The sequence below is a fragment of the Scylla paramamosain genome, chromosome 37, assembly GCF_035594125.1.
Source record: "Scylla paramamosain isolate STU-SP2022 chromosome 37, ASM3559412v1, whole genome shotgun sequence".
Taxonomy (NCBI): domain Eukaryota; kingdom Metazoa; phylum Arthropoda; class Malacostraca; order Decapoda; family Portunidae; genus Scylla; species Scylla paramamosain.
In genome coordinates this window covers 10,292,499-10,317,500 of record NC_087187.1, presented here as the reverse complement: position 1 = coordinate 10,317,500, position 25,002 = coordinate 10,292,499, and the positions used below count along the sequence as shown (strand labels likewise).

At 40.1% G+C, this 25,002-nt stretch overlaps 1 protein-coding gene and 1 non-coding gene across 11 annotated transcripts in view; one reads left to right on the top strand and one right to left on the bottom strand.

Moving 5' to 3' along the window:
• The window catches only part of LOC135091483 (zinc finger protein OZF-like), a 47,239-nt gene extending 25,268 nt beyond the window's left edge, over nt 1–21,971 (bottom strand). For 6 of the 10 annotated variants that reach the window (XR_010262520.1, XR_010262521.1, XR_010262522.1 and 3 more), the window contains exons 1-5: nt 21,816–21,971; nt 17,808–18,659; nt 6,559–6,885; nt 4,288–4,387; nt 3,626–3,777 (exon numbers count right to left, since the gene is read on the bottom strand). Coding sequence is in view for 4 of the 10 variants with exons in the window: in XM_063989164.1 (XP_063845234.1) it covers nt 3,626–3,777; nt 4,288–4,387; nt 6,559–6,885; nt 17,808–17,853 (625 nt within the window). In the remaining 6 variants the exon portion in view is untranslated. Of the gene's footprint in view, nt 1–3,625; nt 3,778–4,287; nt 4,388–6,558; nt 6,886–15,581; nt 16,584–17,807; nt 18,660–21,815 lie in introns of those variants that run through there. The other 4 variants (XR_010262523.1, XR_010262524.1, XR_010262525.1 and 1 more) reach the window with 2 other exon arrangements.
• Nucleotides 21,972–22,423: 452 nt separating this feature from the next.
• Nucleotides 22,424–22,497, top strand: Trnan-guu (transfer RNA asparagine (anticodon GUU)). The gene has a single exon. It is a non-coding gene; the product is annotated as a tRNA-Asn (tRNA).
• The last annotated feature ends 2,505 nt before the right edge of the window (nt 22,498–25,002 follow it).

The following is a 25,002-nucleotide window of genomic DNA, read 5'->3' as shown; positions in this document are numbered from 1 at the left end:
CTGAAGAAGTTCTGAAGAAGAAGAAGAAGAAGAAGAAGAAGAAGAAGAAGAAGAAGAAGAAGAAGAAGAAGAAGAAGAAGAAGAAGAAGAAGAAGAAGAAGAAGAAGAAGAAGAAGAAGAAGAAGAAGAAGAAGAAGAAGAAGAAGAAGAAGAAGTTCTGAAGAAGTTCTGAAGAAGAAGAAGAAGAAGAAGAAGAAGAAGAAGAAGAAGAAGAAGAAGAAGAAGAAGAAGAAGAAGAAGAAGCACAAGAACAAGAACAAGAAGAACAAGAACAAGAATAAGAACCAGGTGATGACTGTGGGTGAACAATACACACACAAAGACAGATAGACAGATATTTTAATGATCACAATTTAAGACAGCATAATTCCAATAACTAGCAAGGTGCAACACACACTCACACACATGTTACAAAGAACAGATGTGTTACAAAGAAGAGGAAAATTGGTAAAAGTAGAAGGAATGAGAGGAATATGAATGAAAAGATATGAATGAAGAGAAAAGTAAACTGAAAGAGTTGAGAGTAGAGGGCCAGTCAAAAAATGAGGAGAGAACACAGGAACAAGTGAGGAGATTCATTTGTAAAGTTGTGAACATGAAAGTGAGGAAATGGTGGCACAAAGATGCCTTGGAAGATCACCAAGCAGAAGCTTAAAAATTATGTATACAAATATAAATGGGTTAGTGTCAAGCTTATTGGAACTTAAAGAACAATAAACCAGATGTGGTGTGTTTAATGGAAACCAAACTAAAAGAGGAAATAATGAGATTTGCAAAGGAAGGTTATAGCACACAGAGGAGAGACAGAAAAGGAAAGGGAGGAGGATGAGTGATGATATTGGTAAAAGAGGATATTATTGTTGAGGAAGTGGAGGAATATGGTGATGGAATGGCAGAAACTTTGAGTGTTGTAATTAAGATCAAAGAAAGTGAAAAAAGGAAAGTTATTGTGATGTACATACCACCAAAAACTAATGCATGGGAGACCAATAGATATAAAATTATGCAACTGGAAAAAGGAAATAGAACAGAGAAAATGATAAGGAAAAGTAACAAAGTGCTTTTAGTAGGCAACTTCAACTAAAGGAATTAACTGGGAGATGGAAGTGAAAGAAATGTCAGGTCATAGAGTGAAGAACTAATGCAAACCATGATGGTGAATACAATGAGACAGTGGATGAATGAACCTGCAAGACACAAAGAAGATGAAGAACCATCACAGTTGAACTTAAGTGTTTAGAAAAACCCCAGGAAGTAGACCAAGTATACCTTGTTTGAGTCTAATGGGAAGAAGTGATCACATGACAACAGAAATAGTATTACAGGAGGAAGCAGTGTTGCACAGGAATGAACAATTTAGAAAATAGGAGACAGAACTATACTAAGGCAAATAATAAATTTGAAGGAAAAATTAACTGGGAAGAACTATTTGAAGATACAGTTGTGTAAGAAAATGATATATTTTTTAGCAAGTATAGAGAGGGAATGCAAGTTTGTGCCAGGAAATAAAGTGAAAATTGAGAAACATGAATGGTATAATGCCAGGTGTGTAGAAGCAAACAAGAAAAAGGATAGGGAATACAGAAAGGCAAGGAATGAATATGGTATAATAAGAAGAGAAGAAGAAATTTGGAAAGTGACATACAGTAAAATCCCTCTTATCCGGCATCAACGGGACCGCCGACATGCCGGATACTTGAATGTTGCCGGATACTTGAATAGAAGTGAAATAATGTCCACAATCACCACCCTACAGTCACGCATCTTACCATAACAAAGATCAGCTGATCTTAATCAGCAGCTGATCCGATCAGCTGCTTAAGTGTAAGCACAACACTCTTCCTCTTTTCTACAACTTTAGGCATGATGAAGGCGTCAGGCGATAAACAGTGCACACGCGGGACTGAGTCACTGAGTAAACACAGTGCAGTGGGCCACGGGTGGCACGAAGCAGTGCGCTCTGGTGGCGAGAGGACAAAGTATGCCTCGTGCGGGAATTTTAATCGATTTTATGAGTACACATAGATTTTTTATTGATTTTAAGGCTTGGGGAAAAAATGTGCTGGATACTTGAAGCTGCCGGATACTCGAATGCCGGATGAGAGGGATTTTACTGTAGTAAGAAAATGCAAGGAAGAGCCCAAATTCTTCTACAGATAAGTAAATGGAAAAATGAAACATAAGGGTGACACAAACAAAAAGAGAAGGAAGAATTTATGAAACGACTGACAAGATGAGTGAACTAATGAATGAGACTTTTCAATGTGTATATAAAGGAAACCGATTTTGAGGCACTGAAAGTGGTATCACAGAATGAGGGAATACAGGAGATACAAGTAAAGAGACAAGAAATCAAGAAACTACTGGAAGAGCTGGAACTTTTAAATGAGAGTAATAAATGATGTGTAAGAGAGGGATGGATGGGTTGATGTGGTATACCTGAATCTCAAAAAAGCATTCGATAAAGTTCCTCACAAAAGCCACATGTGGAAGCTAGAAAATGGAGGAGGGCTAAAAGGAGCAACATTGAGATGGATAGACAATTATTTACAAGGGAGGGAAATGAAAACAGTAATCAGAGACACTAATTCAAGCTGGCCTGAAGTGACAAGTGAGGTACCGCAAGAATCTGTGTTAGCATCTATTATGTTTCAAATATATGTAAATAATATGACAGAGGATCTAAATAGTTATATAAACCTTTTTGCTGATGATGCAAAAATGATGAAAATAATAAAGGATAAAAATGACTGCAAGGAATTACAAAAGGATATTGACAAAATACATGCATGGAGCCAAAGATGGAAACTAGAATTTAATGTCAGAAAATGCCATGTGTTAGAAATAGGAAAAAGTAAAAAGAGACCATCGTGGAATTACAAAATGGGAAGAGAAATAATAATGAAAAATAATGAAGAAAAATACTTGTAAGTAATGATTCTGGACACACTATCACCTAAAAGCATATAAATGGAACATTCAGCTCTACATACAACTTGCCAACAAACATTTGGGTAGTGTTTAACTATTTAGATAAAGAAATTATGAAGAAAATTATAACAAGCATGATATGTCCTAAATTGGAAAACACAACAGTAGTTTGGGTTCCACATAGAAAAAAAGATATATGGAAACTGGAAAGAATACAGAGGATAGTGACAAAGATGGTAACAGAATTGAAATATATAAGCTATAAAGAAAGACTTGAAGAAATTGGATTACCAACACTACAAAAAATAAGAGAAAGAAAAGACCTGATAACAATGTACAAATTAGTAAATAGTATAGAAGGAATAGACAGAAATGACTTGGTACCACAGATGGAGGAGGGAGAGGGACAGATGAGGGGGCATAGGAAGAAAATAAAGGAATGGATGTATGAGTAACATCAAGAAATACAGCTTCCCATATCAAACTATTGAAATCTGGAATGATTTGAAGGAAGAGGTGGTTGTGGCAAACAGTGTACACAAGTTTAAAGAGAAACTAGATAAATATTGTTATGGAGACGGGACAAAATGAGCTTTGGCTTGTGCCCTGTACAATACAACTAGATAAATACAAACATACACAAGGTATTAAAACAGGAACTTGCAAACCAAATATTATTGCTGCCTTGACTTACCTGTGTGTTTGCGCATGTGCTTCTTCAAGTACTCATTTTGCTTGAATGACCTGGAGCAGACTGAACACTTGTGCTGCGGCTGGGCCTGGTGGGTTAGCATGTGCCGCAGGTGAACACTCAGCTGCCGGCTCTCCAGGCCACACTCCTCACACCTGGCAAGGCACACCACACTTTGGAATTCCCCTCCAGAATTACAAATGATGTGTAGCTTACAAATGAGTTATATTCCTTGAAAACCTTTTCTTAATCACAAATTCATTAATTACTAAGATTATCCATAGATGTTTTTATTTTTCCATTTATCAGTTTTATGTACATTTTCAAGATTTTTGCTCATAAATCTTAATCCAGCATCTATAAGTCAGGAACAATATATTCCTGTTCACAGACCTGACAAAACATTAATCAAACATTCAGAAACTGAGATTCTCTTTTGATCATTTGTGGCTTTACAAGTATGATTTTTCTATCAAGAGAGGTATAATAGAATATAACACTTAAATAAGTACCACTATTCCTTGACAAAGTAAAAAGAAAAAGAAATAAAGCTAGCACTGATTTTTTTGTATTGATATGTATAGCAGAAAATAAAAGCTAAATGGATATCACTATTCCCTGGCAGAACAACAATGCAAACAAAGTATACACAGGAGAGTGGGTACCTGTGAGGCCTGTTGTTGGTGTGGATGTTCATGTGCTCAGTGAGGGCACACTGGCTGGAGAGGCCACGCCCACACTCACAACACACAAATGGTTTCTCTCCTGCAGAATGAACAACACTTTATAGCAGTGATGAGTGAGATAGCAATTCATATCAACGATATACCCACAGGATATTTACAGGAGCTGCTTTGTGTGGCTGAACAGGCTTGTCTAGATTGTTTATTAATCAGTCTCAAGTGAGAAGTATGAATGAAATAAATGCAGAAAACAAACAGAGATTAGTCTAAATTGTTTATTAATCAATCTCAAGTGAAAAGTATGAATGAAATGGATACAGGGATCACACAGAGATCAGTCACCTTAGCTACAGTCAGAATTAGATTTACTTACCCATCTCTATTTTCCTATTCATTTTTTATCTTTCATCTATCTACAGGTAAACTAACTTAATCTGATCTAATCCAAGTGTTAGTAGCTTAACTGAGTATGAGGTGTAGTCAAAAAGTATCTGACCTTGAATTTGTTAGCACAAAGTAATAATATATGAGCAAAATCCACGTGGGTATTAGGTAGCTGCATCTTTACTGAGCATGCATAAAAATTTTATGTGTCTGTAGGTGGCGATAGTCACCTGCAGTGACATGTTGAGTATAGACATGAAGAGTGTGCTGTGCAATTTTTCTTTTTTAGTCAAGATGACTGAGCACATTGAACAAAGATACTGTACAAAATTCTGCCAAAAACTTGGTGATATACAAGCCCAGACTATCAAGAAGATTCAGAAGGCCTTTGGAGGTGATGCAATGGGAAAAACACAAATAAAAGAGCAGCACAACCAGTTAAACGATGTTAAACTAATGATAACCTGTTTTTTAACTATGGAAGTATTGTGCACCATGAATATGCACCACAAAATCAGACAATTAACAAAGAATACTACCTGGGGGTTCTTTGCCACCTTTGTGAAGTTGTGTGGCAAAAATGACTCGACCTGTGGGCAGCAAAGAACTGGCAACTCCACCATGACAACGTACCTGCTCATTCTGCCCATGTCATCCAAGCATTCCTTATCAAGCATAACACACCACTTGTTCATCAGGCTTCCTAATGCCCAGACTTGGCTTGTGTGACTTTTGGCCATTCCCCAAAGCTCAAAAATACACTCAAAGGGAGAAGATTTCAGTCAACAGAGGATATTAAGCAAAATTTGACAGCACATCTCTACAGCATCCTTAATGTGATTTCCAGAAATGTTTCCAGCAGTAGCAGGAATGCTGGCAGAAGTGTGTAGTTTGAAGGAAACTAAATAAAAATTGCAAGTTTTTAATATTACATTAGAACCTCAGGTTTTAACTTAATTATTTCCTGAATGCCATTGGAGATTTGAAATGTAAAAAAAAATGAAACTATTTTTCCAGTAGAAATCAATGTAAAATAGATTAATTCATTCTCAGACACTGGTCCACCCTGTCTTAGTGTGTAATGACTGATGCTCCCACTGCTAAGATGGCTGTTCACAACATCTCCAGCTTAAAAATTTTTATTCAGAAAGGATGTATTGAATGAACTTAGTGACACAGAAATCATCAAAAGATACTGTTTAGACCATGCAGGCATTCTCTTTGCCATTGATCAAGTGAGGGAAGCCTTACAGAGTGACACAGAGAGGAGCAACCCACTCACTGCCAAAATGAAGGTGATCATAACATTTAGACATCTTGTTGCTGGGAAAAGCAAATGGAAAAATGCAGTTGTGCAGTAATGATGGCATTGTGGGTCATAGATAGAACCACAGAAGGCTCAGGAGTGCTGAACCTTGTTTGTTTACATCGAGATTCTTCAATGGGATCATATTCAACTTATTTCAAAGATTGAATTACTGTCTTAGCCTCTGTGTCTCTCCTCCAAATATATAAAAATAAAGGAAATATTTATAGAAACTATAAATTAGTAATAAATGGCGGCTTTTGCTATGTCTTGTAGTATTTTAAATCAAGTAACTTTGTTCGAAAACCAAGGAATGGTATGGCAACCAAAGCAATTATGAGTCAAAATTTTTGTTAAAAAACTGAGTTGTTCAGAAAGGGAGGAGTTTGGTAACTGAGGTTCCACTGTACTTGTTTTTTGGCCAAAGGTTGGATACTTTTTGACTACACCTTGTATGTGATGTGTCTGCACTTCACATAATGGAGGAATTCTGAAGGTGAGGCATGTGAGATTCTAGTAAAAAGTTAAGTGTTTCCAAGGCAAAGACAAGAGCTTTTCCTCACCACTATGCTTGACAGCATGACGAAGCAAAGCAACTCGGCTGCGGTAACAAGCTTTGCACTCCCTGCATTTGTATGGTTGGGACAGGAGGAACTTTCTGTCCACTTCTGTTTGACTGGTGTCTTTGGCTTCCATCTGCTTCTCTTGTTTCTCCTCCTGTTGCTGCTGCTGCTGCTGCTGCTGCTGCTGCTGCTGCTGCTGCTGTTGCTGCTGCTGCTCCCCAATGCTTTCTTCCACATAAATACTTTTCTCCTCAGGCTCCACCACAGTCAGGTAGTCACTGAGGGCACCAGGGGGCCGGGGATTCCTGCGAGGCCTTTCCATTACATCTGGTGGAACATATTGTTGTTACTAGCAGTAGCTATTTAGCACAGCATTAGCTGATCCTGCATCATTCTTAACCACTCACACCAATACTCTTCAGGTGGTCACTTTCTTTAAATGAAGAAACATATATCATTACTGTTAAGTCTATAATTTTGTTGAGAGTTCAGATACAGGCAAAAAGAAGCATTACCAACATTTTTTTCTTACTATCATTAAAAACATCACAAATGAAAAATGTATGTTATATATTTCTGGTAAATTTTTATCTTATACCAGTCCTTCCTTATACAGGTGATTTTATTTTTCTTTGTTATTTTTACATGATTCACATGAATTTGAGGCTCATTTCTGTTGGAAAAGCCTAGTTTTCCTGTTCCCTCCCCTCAACCCACAAATGATTTCTGACAGAAGAATGAGACCCAAATCAAATGAATCATAAAAACAATCCAGAAAAAAGTAAAATCATAAAGAAAACATTAAACATAATCAAATTTAACTAACATAACCTAAGTAACTTAACAACCTAATCTAACCAAACCTAACAAACCTAGCCCAACCTAATGTAACCTAGTAACATGTATGCCTTATTAGTTTTCATTATTGCTGTAGTTGTCAGCTGGAGGTTCAGGAACCATGGCTCGTAGAACCTGTGATTTCTTAGAAATTTCAATGAGGAGATGTTATCCTTGTAGGATTGTTAAATTATATCATGTGGCGTTTGCCTGCACTTGACACTAAGCTCAGCCATCGTGTAAGTGATATTTCATATCTGTCTCCATGTATGATGACATTTGTACATGTGTGGCATGAGAGGTGATCATACAAGACTGGGTATCAAATAATAAATCAAATGTGACTGGAGCATTCAATATTAATGTTGAAGAAGATCAGTAGGTGGCAATAGTGTCAACTGTGAGGAGATGTGAGCTGAACAGGTCTGCCATGACAGCCCTTCCACATTGGCCAAATAATAATAATAGAAGAATTCCTAGCTTGAAAGACCATAGAAGAAATATATCTTGCAAATCAATTATTATAAAACAGTAAAAAGAAATGAGGTAATTGATTGGGTATCAACTCTAATAATACCATTTTTCTAGCCACAGACTCCTTTACTATCAAGATATAAGGCTAATCTTGCCTATAGTGGCTCTTCATGGATCAGCTAAATTATCCACATATGGTGATGAACATTCATTGTACAACACGTGTTGTTTTTTGTTTTGGGGTCACGAATGGTTACGTTATGGTGATGTGATTAATTTTGTGCCACATCACAAATTTTAAGTCCATGCTGATGAGGCTCGCTTGGAGGGATACAATGTGTTAGTACATAGGTGTGTGGGTACTGTGACTGCATCATATCGCCAGAGTAACTAGTCCCATGGCAGGTATTTTATTCACCATTGTATTATTGACTAATATTTCTGTTCCACTGGATGTAAATTAACTGTCATATTAATACTGTTGCGACAGGGGAGATGATGTTGGTAGCACAGTGCTGTGAGCAGTGAAGATGAGCATTGGCGGCACTGAAATCAGGAAGGATAAAACTGGAGGCGGGAAACACTGTGATTGGCCCGAAGAGTAGCAGTGCACCGAACAATCACAGAGGGGCCAGCGCTATGACAGTCCCCAGGACAGAGAAGATGCCAGACCCAGAAGAGAAGATGATGCCAGACCTAGAGAAGTGCCCATTCCTTGCTTCGCCACACTGCGACACCAGACGAAGAGAAAGAAGAGAGAGACCACCTGTTTCCAGCCTACACAACACCTGTGCCAGTAGTCTGCAGTGTGCTCTACTTGTGTGACACTGGTTGCCTGCCGCTGCAATGATGTGACTGTGCCCTGGGGCATGGTGTGAGGTTAGTATGCCCCAGCAGACTAAGACAGTGAGTACCTGATGCTAGCTGTGCAATGCTGTGTACAAGTTGTGATCTAATGGCATGCTGTGCACCTGCAGCTGTTCCGTGAAGTGAGACCTGGTACCCAGTGACAGACGCTTTGCAGAGTAAGGGCTGGTGGTGTGATCCTGATTTATGCTGTAGTTGTGAAATACAAGACAAGAGCCACACTAAGCTCGTGCTGTCCCGTCTCCATATCGACTTTTATCTAGATTTTCTTTAAATTTATGATTTGTCTTTGCACACACAGTCTCATCCTTAACTTCATTCCACACTGCTATACTTCTGTGTGGGAAGCTATGTTTCTTGGTGTCTCTTCTGCAAACACTCCTTTTCAATTTCCTTCCATGTCCTCTTGTGTCTCTCGTATCTGGTATCATGAGGCCGTCTCTGTCCAACTTTTCTATTCCTTCCAATATTCTATATAGTGCTATCAAATCACCTCTTTCCCTCCTTTTTTCCAGTGTAGTCAGGCCCAATCTCTTCTACCTTTCCTCATAACTATACTCTATTAAGCTTGCAGGAATCTTAGCTGCAGCTCTTTGGATTCTTTCTAACTTTCTTGTATCCTTTTTCAAACTTGGCGACCACACTAATGCTGCTTACTCCAATCTCAGATGTATCATCATTCTTATCAGGTTTTTTTTTTTTATCATATTTTCATCAATACAGGAGAATGCTATCTTGATGTTTCTCAGCAGATTATATGTTTCTCCTATAATTTTGTTTATGTGCTTCCCAAATGACAAATTATCAGCAATAATTACTCCTAGGTTTTTTTCTTCTGATCTTATAGATATTTCCTCATTCCCTAAGTAATAGTTGCCAACTGGTCTTCTCACACTTTTTTCCAAACCTCATCACACTACATTTTTTTAGCATTAAACTCCATGTTCCACTTCAATGACCATTCATTAATCTTAATCTTAATTAAGTCCTGAATTAAAGCATTGCAGTCCTCTTCATTTGTTACTTTCCTCATAATCTTAGTGTCATCAGTGAAAAGATTCATGTAACTTTCTAAACGTTCTGTCATATAATTTACATAAACTGTGAACATAATAGGTACAAGTACCGAACCTTATGGGACTCCACTTATTACCGTTTTCCAGTTCGACCTGCTGTCTTTAATTACTGTCCTCATTTGTTTGTTGTATGCCTAGTGCCCTGTGGTACTGCTCTGTATGGGCAATAAAGACAGGAGTGCTAGTGAGCCTGTGTTTTGTTGCCCCTTCTCCCTCTCAGTAGTCTGTTCAGTCCAGACAGGTGCTGCGTGTGTGTGCCTTGCCCCCACTAGCCAAACAGGCCCAACCACAATAACAGTGGTGGATTCCTGTTGTGTGCACTGACCACCTTGGGCTGCTGCAGTGGTAAGTGTGTACCTCAAGGTGCCAGAAGTTTGAAAAAAAGGGCATGCACAACAATATGTAATCAAATAAGGTTTTATACGTGACACATTTGTACTGCACGTACTGTCACTAATTCATATGGCCTGTGTAGTTTGGAATTAGTCCATGTATAGTCCTCTGTGAGAATATGAAAGGTAGCAGAGGAGCTGCCACATCAGTTCTACTTTTATCATGGTATCAGACAGGTATATGGACTGTGATTTAGGTCTACTCAACTTTTTCCTGCGTTCCACTGGGAAACCCAGGGAACTGTACATCTTAATTTTATGAGTAATTCCAAATCATTCTTGTTGTGGTGTGCTGGTGTAACATTAGGTAAGATTAGTGTCCATAAGGTAGGAGCCAAGGACCCCAGCTAGTTTAGGGTAGGTTAGAGTCCTTAAAGGGGGAGGGATCCAGGGGAGGCAAAGCTCCCCTGCCCAGTTTAAGTTAGGTCAGGTAATATTAGGTTAGGTTAGAGTTCTTAAAGTAAAGTCCAGAGGGGGGGTGAAGTCCCTCCCAGCTAGTTTAGGATAGCTTAGGTTAGGTAATGTTAGTGTGGGGGCAACAATATTCCCTGTTTGTTGACATTTTTTTTTTGTTTTCTCCCAAAGTGGCATTTTTCTCCTATTTTGGCATTCTCCACCCTAAAACTGCTTTCCTATCAGGTTCTCAAGCTTGCTACTCTTGGAGAGAGGTGGGAATAGAATACAGGAGTTGCTATTGATAAATTTTACCAAATATAAATATAACATGTTGTGTGCAGCAAAATAATGCGATATAAAATAAAGAAAGAAGTAGGAACGAATGAGAAAAGAATAAGAGAGAGAGAGAGAGAGAGAGAGAGAGAGAGAGAGAGAGAGAGAGAGAGAGAGAGAGAGAGAGAGAGAGAGAGAGAGAGAGAGAGAGAGAGAGAGAGAGAGAGAGAGAGAGAGGTGCGTGGAAGGCTGAAGATGGGAGACAACACCATCCCTCAACAGGACAGCATAAACATCCTTGGCGTGGAGGTGGACTCGTGGCTGCTCTTCGACTGTCACCTCGAGGACGTGGCCCGAAAAGCGTCTCAGAAGGTGACCCTGTTGTGGCGTCTGAGGCACCGATAGCCTCCTGACCCTGTACAAGGCTCAGGTCAGGCCCATCATGGAGTACGCGCCGCTCACGTGGATGTCCAGTGCTCAATGTCATCTCAACTTGCTGGACAAAGTGCAAAGGAGGGCAGAGCGCCTCATCAGTGGCACCAGACAGACACAGCCTTGCCAGCAACTGTGACGGCAGCGACAACAGCAGCAGATACAGGAGAGAGAGAGAGAGAGAGAGAGAGAGAGAGAGAGAGATGTGCATGGAAGGCTGAAGATGGGAGACAACACCATCCCTCAACAGGACAGCGTAAACATCCTTGGCGTGGAGGTGGACTCGTGGCTGCTCTTCGACTGTCACCTCGAGGACGTGGCCCGAAAAGCGTCTCAGAAGGTGACCCTGTTGTGGCGTCTGAGGCACCTCCTTGACTCCGATGGCCTCCTGACCCTGTACAAGGCTCAGGTCAGGCCCATCATGGAGTACGCGCCGCTCATGTGGATGTCCAGTGTTCAATGTCATCTCAACTTGCTGGACAAAGTGCAAAGGAGGGCAGAGCGCCTCATCAGTGGCACCAGACAGACACAGCCTTGCCAGCAACTGTGGCGGCAGCGACAACAGCAGCAGATCCAGGAGAGAGAGAGAGAGAGAGAGAGAGAGAGAGAGAGAGAGAGAGAGAGGTTGGGGACAAGAATTAGACACATCCTGATCCCGTACATACCCAGCCTGAAACTTCTAGAATGATATTTATCTGCGCAATTACTCATATTCCTCAAGTAAATTTACTTCCTTCCTCTTGCCCATTTAATCTGAGTCTCAACTAGTATTTAGTAGAAGAGTTGCTCTTGACAATAAAGTAATTATTCATCTAGCCCCCTAAGTTTGATCATTAGAATTTTCAGAAGTCAAGTGTTTTATTCATATAACCAGCATGGGGAGCAGAGTGGCAGGCAGGTGTATCTGTGTCTGTATGTCACCAACCCACCCTTCCTTGTACCCCCTCCTCTGTAACAGCAGAGCGAGAATGTTTGGCATGCTTTCCCACAGTGAGTCACTACCCAGTGCTTAGATGGAGCAGATGTATTGAGATGGGCACTAATATCTGATGGAGACTGAGGCGGGATAAGAGCGAGTCGGGTCAGTTGCCTTAAGGGGATCAGTGAGTCATTACTGGCCCTATGCCTACACTATACCCTATACCCCTACACACTATACCTATACCCTATACACTATACCCCTACACTATACCCAGGGAAGTGACTCCTTGGCTGTGTGTGTGCAGGCTGATCTCTTGCATAGTGAGCAGTGAATGACCCTCCCGTGTGTTCCTGGGCACTTGTTCGTAGTTGTGTTTCTTGTTAGTGAGCTTGTTTTGTGTTAAATGCTACTGTTGGCTGATGTTGTTCAGCTACAGAGGACTTAAGTAATTAGCTGTGTAGTGAACTTAAATTTTTCTTCAGGTCCTGATAAGGCCTGCCATCCAGGAGGCAGTAAATGACACTTCCCTTTGGGAAGGGGCTGGGAACTGTGGTTGTAACAATGGGTACTAATCTAGTTTCTAAGTTATAAAACTGACTAAATAAATTAAATTAAATTAAACATCACCAATGTGGTTAAAAATGTAGATTATGCCTGAATTGGTCATTTGGATCAAGCTTGATTCTTTTCTGCTCAAAATGTGATGCTTTTTTTGAAAGGAGATAGTTTTTTCTATGCAAATACCTAGAAAACAGTGTTTTCTTAAGTTTGGCATCACAATAATGAATGTAAAGAAAACACATTTTTCTAGAATTTGTATTAAAAATAAACTATCACCTTTTAAAAAAAAGGCATTGAATATTAAGTGGAAAAAAATTTAACTTATTTCCTATAGTAAAGAAGGTAAGGTAAGGTATGGGTGCAACTGCCTGCCCACCTTGACCACAGCCACACTCCTCCTGGCCCAGCTGGTGCATGGTGTACATCGCCCTGCCCCATCCTGCCTGCCCAGCCGCACTCCATTACAACAGCCATTCATTGCTTAAGAGATCACACCTAACTAAACCACACCTAACTAAACCTAACCTAACCACACCTAATCTAACCAAACCTAACCTAATCTAACCTTACCAAAACCAAAATTAACCTAACCACACCTAATCTAACCAAACCTAATCTACCCTGGCCTAACCACACCTCATCTAACCAAACCTAACCATCCTGAACACTGAGCATCTTTACCTTTGAATTTCAGAGAACAAGAGGTACACACCATCCTCAATGAAAGACAAGTGCCTTGTCTCCACCTATCGACTGCTTCAAATTTGCTTTTGATAATTGCTGATAGGCCAATGCAAGGCAAGTGAACCAATGAAAATGAAATTATAATGAGTCTGCGCCCTGTGACATAATGCACATGCACACACAAACACATGTCCCTGCCCTTCATGAGACACATGTCTCAGGCGTCATGCTAGCCCAGTGTCATGTCAGCTCCAGTATGTGACACACACTGAGGTAACAGAAAAAGGCAAAATTAAGGGTTTGCACAACATTCCTTTGCTACTTCCATGCTAGTTTTAACCTAGGAGAGGTAAAAACTAGATTCAGACCTGGGCATAATCTACATATTAACCACAATATGTAGCCCTGTACTTCGATATACCTTGAAGTGTTAATGTTTACAATAACTCCTACTAACTTTGCTACTGAAGACTGATATGATGATATAGTATACTTACTTTAGTGTACATCAGTAAGTTTTAGACCGCATCCTCCTATAGTTAACTCATAAATCTGCACTGAAAACAGAGGTGCCTCCCAGAGCCTAAGTCCACAAATTGTGTGTACAGTACAGCTCCTTTCACACACTGAGGCCTGGTTCACACTAGTCTGTTTTTACGGATTCCATCTCCATTCATCGTCCAACAATGATGTCACAAAAATGGAGTCCGTACTGAATGGAGAAGTTGGCCACTGTCTCTGTATCCATGTTTGTTAATATGGCTGCGAAGAGAAGAGACCTCCTCAACAAGGAACTTGTATACTTCTTGCCACCTTGCTACTTGCAGCTGATGAAGAGAGGCCAGTGAGGTGAAGAGTGTCATTTATTGCACAATAAAGAAATGTAACTAACTACAGTAAAATCCCTCTTATCCAGCATCAACGGGACCGCCGACATGCCGGATACTTGAATGTTGCCGGATACTTGAATAGAAGTGAAATTATGTCCACAATCACCACCCTACACTCACACATCTTACCATAACAAAGATCAGCTGATCTTAATCATCAGCTGATCTGATCAGCTGCTTAAGTGTAAGCACAACACGCTTCCTCTTTTCTACAACTTTAGGCATGATGAAGGCGTCAGGCGATAAACAGTGCACACGTGGGACTGAGTCACTGAGTAAACACAGTGCAGTGGGCTGTGGGTGGCGCGGAGCAGTGCGCTCTGGTGGCGAGGGGACAAAGTATGCCTCGCGCGGGAATTTTAATCGATTTTATGAATACACATTGATTTTTTATTGATTTTAAGGCTCGGGGAAAAATGTGCTGGATACTTGAAGCTGCTGGATACTCGAATGTCAGATGAGAGCGATTTTACCGTACACACTAGTGAATCCTACAAGGCACAACAGGGACAGTAGTGTCCACTATATCAATGCACAGTGTGGTGGAGAGGGAGGCTATACTAGTATTTTCTGGTTGTCTGGTTGTTAATAATTATTAGTACACTGTTATTAGGGTGTGTGCACAGAGAAAGCAGGTTTGCCAGCGCGGGCAACCAGCGCCGACCCGCGCCAAGAATTAAACCATATAAACAAGTGTAGGCGTGCACAGAGGAAGCAGGTTCGAGCGTGTCGGCGCCGGCAGCCTGCTTCAACCCGCTTTCCTGTTTGCTCCGATCATTCTTGCCTGCTCAACCCGCGCGGGTGGACGCTACTGAGTGGAGAGAAGGACGGATGTTGAGCTCCTGATAGCCAAGGTGTATGAGAGACAGCCAGTATGGAATAAATGGAATAAGCACCACGCTAACAGGAATGTTGTGGATAGGCTGTGGGCTGAAATCAGCCAGGAGTTGAACTGTGAAGGTAAGCAAATTTTTATTATAATTATAATTATAATAATAATAATAATAATAATAATAATTATTATTATTAGTGTGTGTGTGTGTGTGTGTGTGTGTGTGTGTGTGTGTGTGTGTGTGTGTGTGTGTGTGTGTGTGTGTGTGTGTGTGTGTGTGTGTGTGTGTGTAGTCCTCTGTATGATATTTAATAGTTGCAGGGTAATAAAAGAAAGATGTTTTGTCGAAATTAGTGCAGTAAGTTATAGAGGTCAGTGAAACGAATATTTAAAACTTATGAACCATTTTATCTTTATTTTTTTACTATGGACAGTACAGGAGTTATAAGATTAGTTAAGTAGCAAAAACACAGCTAGTGAAACTCTGTTTTCTTAAACATGGTTTACTGCTTTGTTTGGTCCTTGTATACTAAAGGATACTTCAATAAGAAAGATTTAAAGATTTCCCTAACATTCACAGCTTCGTTTGACAGTCTTCCCCGACAATACATATGATCATTTTGCTGAAGAGTTGAGACAGCAGTCTCAGTTAGATGATGTTCAACGCCCTCTTTATCTATGATTGTGTTATGCAGAACACAAATACATTTTACAATGTTGTCAATCAAATCAACTTTGGTTTCTACACACTTTGACAGTAAACGCCATTTGCTGTATAACATGCCAAAAGCACACTCAACAGTCTTCCTACACCTGGATAAACGTTGGTTGAAGGTGGTATCTTCAATAGTCAAATTACGTCCACCATACGGTTTTAGTAGGAAAGGTAAAAGTGGATAGGCTTCATCCCCCACAAACACATATGGAGCTTTGACATTTGTATTTGGTAGGTAAGAAGGTTCAGGAATTTCTAGTTTTCCCTTTGTCAAGACACTGTACAGATCAGAGGCTTGGAGCGTACCAGCATCACTTTGCTTTCCAAAGCCTCCTACATCAACACCAATGAACTTGTAGTGTGCATCTGCAACAGCTTGAAGGACAATGGAAAAAAACTTTTTGTAGTTAAAGTACATTGATCCTGAATTTTGGGGACACTGAACACGGATATGTTTTCCATCAATTGAGCCTAAACAGTTAGGGAAATTCCAGATGCTGTAGAAATCTTCAGCGATCATTTTGAAGGACTCCTTTGTTGGTACTGGCATGTGTTCCTCATGTAGTTCTTCCCACAGTGTGATAACAGTCTCTGAAACAATCTTTCCCACCGTTGTCACTCCGACCCTAAACGAAAATGCAAGGGAACGGAACGACGATCCTGTGGCAAGATACCTGCAAATAATATAATAAGCAATGTCAATAAACAGTAATGAATTATAATAATCATTGTTGTTAGCCTTGGCGCGGCTTGAAAATGTGAATGTATGCATGTGTGTGTGTGCGCTTTGCCTATAGAATACAGTCTTGAAGGATGTATGTATGTAGGCATATTAGCATAATACGTATTGTTATCAAGTCTTTTTCTTTACCACTTCCCAAATCTTTTGTCTTTTCAGAGACACTGGTAAAGAAAAAATGGAAATATCTTAGAGACCAATTTGCTGTTGAGCTCGGGAAAATTCCACCAGCTCGATCAGGTGATGCCGCAGGTGACACTCCCACATCAAAGTGGCAGTATTTCAAATTACTGCATTTCCTGAAAGACGTCGTGAAAGCAAGAGCTTCAGCTGGAAATTTATCAGGTGTGCTAACCAATGATACTGTTGAAACCTCATTACCAGAATCACCTCAAATAGAATACCAAATGGGTACCATGGAGCCCCCCTTGGCTACAGAGGAAGGCGTATCCCACACTAAAGATGCTCTTGAACGCGAAGATGAAGTTATGGAAAAGCAATGGCTCATTTCACCTGCCACCCGTCCGAAGAAAAAGGGAGCTAACAAACGCTCTAAAACAGATGACTTCAACCAGAGCATCCTGGATATTGAACAACAAAAAATTCAGTACTTGAAAGAAAAAATAAATCGCAAGCAAGACAAAGAAGATGACGAGGATCTGATGTTCTTCAAAAGTTTGTTACCTCATGTCAAAAGAATTCCTGCTGTGCAGAAGCTGACATTTAGAAGCCGCCTACAAGAACTTGTACAACAATTTGCATATCCAGTGCCTGCCATATCTCCCCTTCCATATACCCATGATTCCTCTTCCTCAGCTTCTGCTTATACCCCACAGGTGTCTCCTCACTCATATGCCCACTCTCCTATAGAGTCTCAAGTTCATACCACAGATATGACTTTACAACCTATGTAGTACACTAACATTCTTAGTATCACATATATGTCTGTACTAGGAGAAATGCTTATTTTATGTAATTGTTTTGTTATTAGGATTTATGATATATGTATCTTTACTTTGTTCAGTGTTGTGTTTATCAGTACCATACGATATAAACTGTAAAATTCAAATAATAGTTATTTGTTCCCTATACCATCTATGATTATCATCTTATTAATAAAGTAATATGAAATTGATTTTAGCATCAGAATTTCGCTCACCTGATAGTAATGACAAGTCTTTCTTCAGGTTGAATGGGTTGCTCATGCCAATTACACCATGTCTTCACAAGACGATGTTCAACTTTCTTGAGAATGTAGTTGAATGTCTCTTGTGTCATCCTTGTGTATTCAAAAAATCTTGCGTTGTCCCTTTTCAGATCACTGAAAAGATGATGATATTCTCCAAACTCTTCTCTCTTGTAGTTTATTTCTTGTACTGCTCTTCTTTTTCTCTTGACTTTTGTATGAACACTATCAAGCAGCATGAAGTCATCGTCAGACGATGAGCTCAACATCTTGTACACTGATGATAGATACTGCCTCTGTCTGTGTCGCTCACCGAGCGGGTCGAAACTGGTTACCTGCGTCCTCTGTGAACACCCTATCGTGCTGGTTCCCGGCGCGGGTTGGCGCTGGAAACCAGCGCGCTGGTAACCTGCTTTCTCTGTGCACACACCCTTATAGGTGCTGAGTGAGACTTGTTGCATTTCATCAGTTTGTTAAGCTGATACCTGTCCAGTCCATCATTGTACTTGTGTTCACTTGTTTTGTGGTGTTCCTCACACAGGGACTTCAGTCACTCCTTTTTTGCCACGAAGTGTAAAAATGTTTAATTTACAATACAGCTGTAATTTAATGTTTTTTTCATGTACTTGAGTATCATACCTAAAACATTAAAAATATCAGTATGTGCAACACTGCCCTGTCTCTCTGTACAAAGTTAAACTTGGTTCATTTCTTCTGCTCAACAGCATTCATTCAAGTGGAGGCAGAGACAGCCTGGTTCCCACTACAGTTGCTTGAGCAGAAACAGTGGTGACGTCATTGTTGGACGGTGCACGGAAACAGAATCTGTAAAAACGGAGTAGTGTAAACTGGGCCTGAGCCCTGGAACACTTTCTATGCACCTCAGGAAGTAGTTCATATGTGAGTGAAATATATGAAGAGTTGTTTCTTTGTCCATATATAAGCTCAGCTTATTCATTGTAGTGAAACTATTGCACGATATGCATTTTATTATGAAAATTTTATCATGAGAAACATTTAACTTGAAAGATATATAAAGGACACTATGAGGGTATTATTCTGCACTGTTCCATCAGGGAGGCTGTCACGACATCACACTAGTTTGACTACAGCTGTCATCATAGAAAGTTTGGAAGACTGTGATCTACATTTCTTGTCATGCCTTTAAAAATGGCAGCTTTTATCTTCACAACCTTGAAAATTGGCAATATTTCCGCTCTTGGTGAATGTTAATGTATTTTATTTCTCAGTATATGACAATTTCAAATGTCGGCTGTGAGGAATAGTGTGTGACTGCTGTGGTACGTACTGGTTAGGTTAGGTAATGTTAGATTAGGTTAGGTAATATTAGAATAGGCTAGGTAATATTAGAATAGGCTAGGTAATGTTAGGTTAGGTTGGGTAATGTTAGGTTAGGTTAGGTAATGCTAGTCAGGTTAGTGTCCTTAAGGGGGATTCCAGGGATGGGGGTGAAGCCCTGTTATTAGGTTAAGTTAGGTAATGTTAGGTTCGGTAAATTTGCTGTTTCAACCAATATTTCCATCCCCTTTATCTCTTTCACTATAGCCAATGAACATAAAGGCTTGGTGGGAATGTGAGGTTTTTGGGTGGGGAAAGCCAAAATGAGGCATTTTTGACATTCCTGAGAAATGGAATATTTTTGAAAACGGGAAATTTCTAGGCTATTCTAACCTAATGTAACCAACCTAACCAAAAATAACTGGTGGAGGCTTTCCCCCCCCAGACCCCTTCTTAAGGTCACTAACCTAACCTCCTAACCTCCAATAAAGTAAACTAATATGACATAACATTTTATAACCTACATTCTGTCAGTCATCACTACACACCAACAATAATTACTTAAAGAAAAATACCTTAAGAAGAAGTTGAAGGAACTAGCAGTAAACTGCCAGTTCGTGTATTCACAGCCAGCACATGTCTCTTCTGTAGCCATGGTCTAACTGATGCAGCACAAACTCCTGGGTTCTCCTTCCTCCACTAATCATATGTACCTATGTGTGATTGGCTGACAAATTTCCGTGACCTGATTAACAGCAGGTAACCCCACGTCTGCATAGGTCTTAACATAAGACTCAACATCATGTTGCCATTAAGCATGCACACCATTAATAGCAAACATGTAAACACGCTCAGTATCCTACGAGAGACAACTGGAGGTGGATCTAAGCTAGAATTGACTTAAACTTTCAAAATTTTCATCTGAAGTTATTATTAATTTCCATCAGGGTAAAATGAGGCAAGAAATGCTCCAAACAGTGAGATATAGACCCTGCGAAGGGCTATAGTGCCAAAGCTTTACAAGTTTGCTTGTCTCATGTTAGAAGACGAAAATATTTTTTCTGGTAGATTTTGGTGTGTCTTGAATTAACCTGCAAACCAACTGTGTTGGAAATCAGCCTTTTTTTCTCTCCCATCCCCCCACAAAGGCACACATGGCTCTATTTCCTATCGTTTTCAACTCCTAACCCTCCAAAATCTTGGGGACCTGGTAAGAAAGCAGGATTTTCAAGTGAAGAAAGCTCAAATAGAGCCAAATATCACCTCTTATCACCAAGAAATAAATAGGGAGCTGCCTACTATTGTTGCTTTGCTGTTCTTGTTGTTGTGATGGCTGGCATGTTCTTGATCTTTCTCTTGCTGCTAGCATTGTAACCTAACTAAACCTAACTAAAACCTAGCCTAACCTAACTAATCCTAACTTAACCTAACTAAACCAGTAAATATGAAATAGGGCCACTGCAGTAGTAGGCAGCTTCCTATTTAATTTTGGTGGCTAGCAGTGTTATAATAAATTTGCAAGGCATATACATGGTGTTAAAAATATTCAGAGTAAAAGGCTTTATCTGATGAGAGAGGTAAGAATTGTTGCTGTTCCACAGGCAATCTTGCAAAATAATACCGCTATAGTTACGCAGTTTACTGGTTGAAACTTCAATAACACCTGCTAGGTTAGGTTAGGTAATGGTAGGTTAGGCTAGAAATTTCATATGTCAAAACATGGCATCTCATCCTTAGATTTTGGGTAATGTAGAGATAACCTTAGCATCTGCTCCCAAGGTTAACACTCATGTCAGATAGGATTAAGGTTGTAAAATATCATGCAATATATGTCAACTTACGGAAACTTATTACAGGAAAAAAAAAAAAAACAAGGCAAAAGGTTAATTATCTTCCACATCCCCACACAACACCATCACTCTCTGAGTGCTTGAGAGTCACTGCTGGGTGGAGCAGGGAGGGATTAGCCATTACGGGAATCAGAATACTTAGTTGTTTGAAATTCTTGCTACACTAACCTAACTAACTATCCTAACCCTAACCCCAACCTAACTTAACCCTTGCCTTCGTTTTACTTATTTATTTTTAATTTTTTTTCATAATTAAGTGAGGACTTCAAATAACTAAGTATTCTGATTCCCCATCCTGCCATGCACAGCTCTGGCAGCCGGCCAGCAGTGACTCTCAAGCACTCAGAGGGTGAGGATGTCGCACAGGGATGTCACTTCATCAACTTTTTTTTTTTTTTTTTTTTGCTATAACAAGTTTCCAGAAGTTGATATATATTGCATGATATTCTACAACCTTAATTATATCTAACATGAGTATCAATCTCGGGAGAAGGCAATAAAGTTATCTCCATATTATCCTAATTTTTTCATGAATGTCCAAATTTCGCTTCCCCACCATAAAACCTCGCTTTCCGCATCCCATCCCCCAAAAACCCGCGATTCCCCACAGGTCTCCCAAGCTTGTTGGGAGAAATGGGAAGGTTTATGTAACAAGGAGTTATAGGAAACTTTTACCACTTGAAGTATTACGGCTGTCCTTCCTCACCTATATTTTGTGCCGCTGTGACTTCCTAATTTCCATCAGGTACAACGGTGTTTGGCATAAGATGTCAGTCAAAAATAATGAATAAAAATAAGATGTGTGCACTTCACAGCACACATCTTAACTCACCAACATAGGGGGACGTGATACAAGGGAAACAGGAACAGTAACTACATCAGTCCATTACAGCACCTGCAGTAAAACTTGAAAACGTGACACTTTCCTCAATGTTTACTTTTGTCCGTATAATGCTCAGGAAAATTCCGCCATTTTAACAGAACCTCAAATTTCATACTTATTTATTTTGTTCTGCCCTCTTGACAGGCCTTTTATAGTAATCAGAAGGGTTTCCAAAATTGTTTTTGGCCCTCACGATAATTATGGTCTAAAGAGCTGTCCTTCTCTTCTTCTTTGCTTTTAAATATTCATTCCGCAGAGATGGTCTCTCTATTTAAGTATCTAAAAATATATCAGTCTTCAGATAATTTTTTTAGTATATATTTTTTTATTGCTTAAGGATGAATAAAAAAGTAAAATAAATGGAAAGACTGAATTAGCCATCAGTCTACCCGTCATCTTAGTTCTACTTTTCGTTACTTCAACACACTTTACTCCTTCATTTTCTTCAACGATTCATGTCACTCCACATTTTTACCACTTCTCTCCATTCCATTTCATTCAATTTCCGAAAATAGATATAGACGATATATAATAAATTATACAGTTGAGTTTCGTAAGCCTCCGTGGCACAATCGGTTAGCGCGTTCGGCTGTTAACCGAAAGGTTGGTGGTTCGAGCCCACCCGGGGGCGTGTTCTTTTTATTTACTTATTCATTTATTTTTTTTTATGTATATAATCCATTTTATTTCATTATTATGATTTACTTTACTTTCTTTACTACAATTTATCATATTACCACCACAATGTTGTAAAGATGAATCACTGTGAAATGGTGTCCCCCCCATCCCCCTGTCGAAATGGGTTGGAAGAAAATTATTACATCAGAACGTTCACAATATTATGAGAAAAGACGTTAATGTAAATGCAAATAAATAAATAACTACATATACTGAAACATACTCCCACTAGCAGGCAAGGGGCACCTCACGCCGTTGCTGGGTTCGGGGAGTGTGTGTCGGGGATAAGGACCTTACCGGGGCGGCAGGGTACAGCTGCGGCTCTGACTCACCTGGTCACTCTAAGGGAGAACAGTCACACAGAGCAGGGAGAGGAAAACACACTTCTCCTTATGTCCATATATTATACAGCAGTACATAAGTCACTGTGCAACACAGTCACGACACACGACACACAAGCAGGTACAGGGGCGGTAGGCACTCGCACCGTCAGACAGTCAGTCACTCGCAAACTACTCGCAAGGACTCAACTCGCTTTCCCTTGTCTCCTTCCTCGCACGTCTTGTCACGTCTCAGTCTCGATACTCTCTTTCTCTGTCCCTCAGTGCCACTTAGTGTCTCAAACCTTGCCTCCCATGTCACGACCTCTGCCAGGCGACACTTTACTACACCTATTCTAGCTTGCAAGATATAAGTACAAGTCATGAAGATTACCAGTACTAGTAAGGATAATTACTACTTATACTATACATGCATTCACGCTCTCTGAACTACAATTAAACGGTACCGTATAACAATTATTCCATGGTTAGCTAACCCTCTCACACACACGCACACACACACACACACACATATAACCCCAGGGACTCAGAGGTCTACCTATACGCCTGTGTCAGCTCTCCTTCCATTAGCATTATAGATAATGGCACCAGCCTCTGAACGAGCCACACAACGCCACACATGTACTCACATAATTTATATACTCATATGAGGCTACCTCATACACACACTACGCTCATGTGCTCGCCTGAAGGGCTGCTGCATATACGCGTTCGTAACAAAATACTTAGGTAAAACAATCCTTATACATTAAACTGAACAATTGAGTAATTGAGACACAAAGCTAACAACCGAGTTTTGATTATATTTTGTCAAGACAGAATAACTGCCTTCAGAGAAAATTTATTTGATTGATTGATTTAGGTTATGGCACCGTAACATCGCGGTCACATGGCAACGCTACAAAACTTTAACAGAAACAAAGATTGCAGGCTAAAATATGGATATTAAAAACAAAATTATAGGCATGGTAAAAAGTTATTCACTAAAAAGTAACCATAAAAAGGAAATGGGATGAACCATCAAGACCTTAAATGCTAAAAATGAGAGGGTTGGTATTTTGATGTATTAATTAAATTGATTTAAAGTGATGTGTTATTGACCCCACTGACGCAGACCAGTGTGTCTGGCGTTGTTCTTTTCATAACCAAGACACTGACCCCACTGATCCAGCGTTGTTCGTTATGTGTCTTCCTCATTTGCCTCCATGTTCTCCTAGTGCAAGGACATTACTAGTAAGATAAAAAAAAAAATGGGTATTTAAAAGAAAAATCTATAATTTGTTTAAAAGGCCAGTCTTCTCCACAAACATGAGGACCTCATGTCCTGGAGAGGGCCCTCTCTCCAAGTATCAGCGCCATCTGGAAAGTTCCATCTACACCACGACAATGAAAAAGGTATCGCTCCCGCAGCTCCACCAAACTGGGACATTCCAGCAGAAAATGACGCACTGGAAGGGGAGCTAAGCAGACATCACAAAATGGTTGTGTTTCCCGTGACATGAGGTAATCATGCGTGAGACGCGTGTGACCCGTCCAGAGACGGGCCAGTGTAGTCTCTGAGCAGCTCTCCTGGCCTGCACAAGGACGTATGTCCACGGACAGAAAAAAAAAAAAAAAATATCTCCCCCATATTCGTGGTAGCAACTAAAGCTTCCCATTTGCTCTGCCAGCTGCTAAGAGCTGCCACCTTTATGAAAAGGAAACGGGGATGGGAGGAGCAACCGGAGTTGACGCCTCTTTAGGGAGACTATCCGCCTCATCCCCCCGAATTCCAATATGTGCAGGGACCCAGCAAAATCCGACATGGTAGCCTCAACGTTGTAAAAGGTAGAGCTATTCAAGAATCGATAAAACGAGGGGATGAAGGGAAGAAAGGCTAAAATGTTGAAAAGCGGAAATAACACTGCAAGAATCGCTAAAAGCTGTAGATGTGACGGGGAGTAAAAATGATTCTTAAAGCTAGGATATTGGCAGAAAGCTCTGCTGTGATAACAGAAGCAACACCGGGAAGGTAACCCCAAATCCGTAACAAGTTCTTATTAGGAATAACAGGACCGCAGATAGAAATATCCGGGAACTGCCAGTAACCAAGGATATTACTAGTAAAAAAAAAAAGA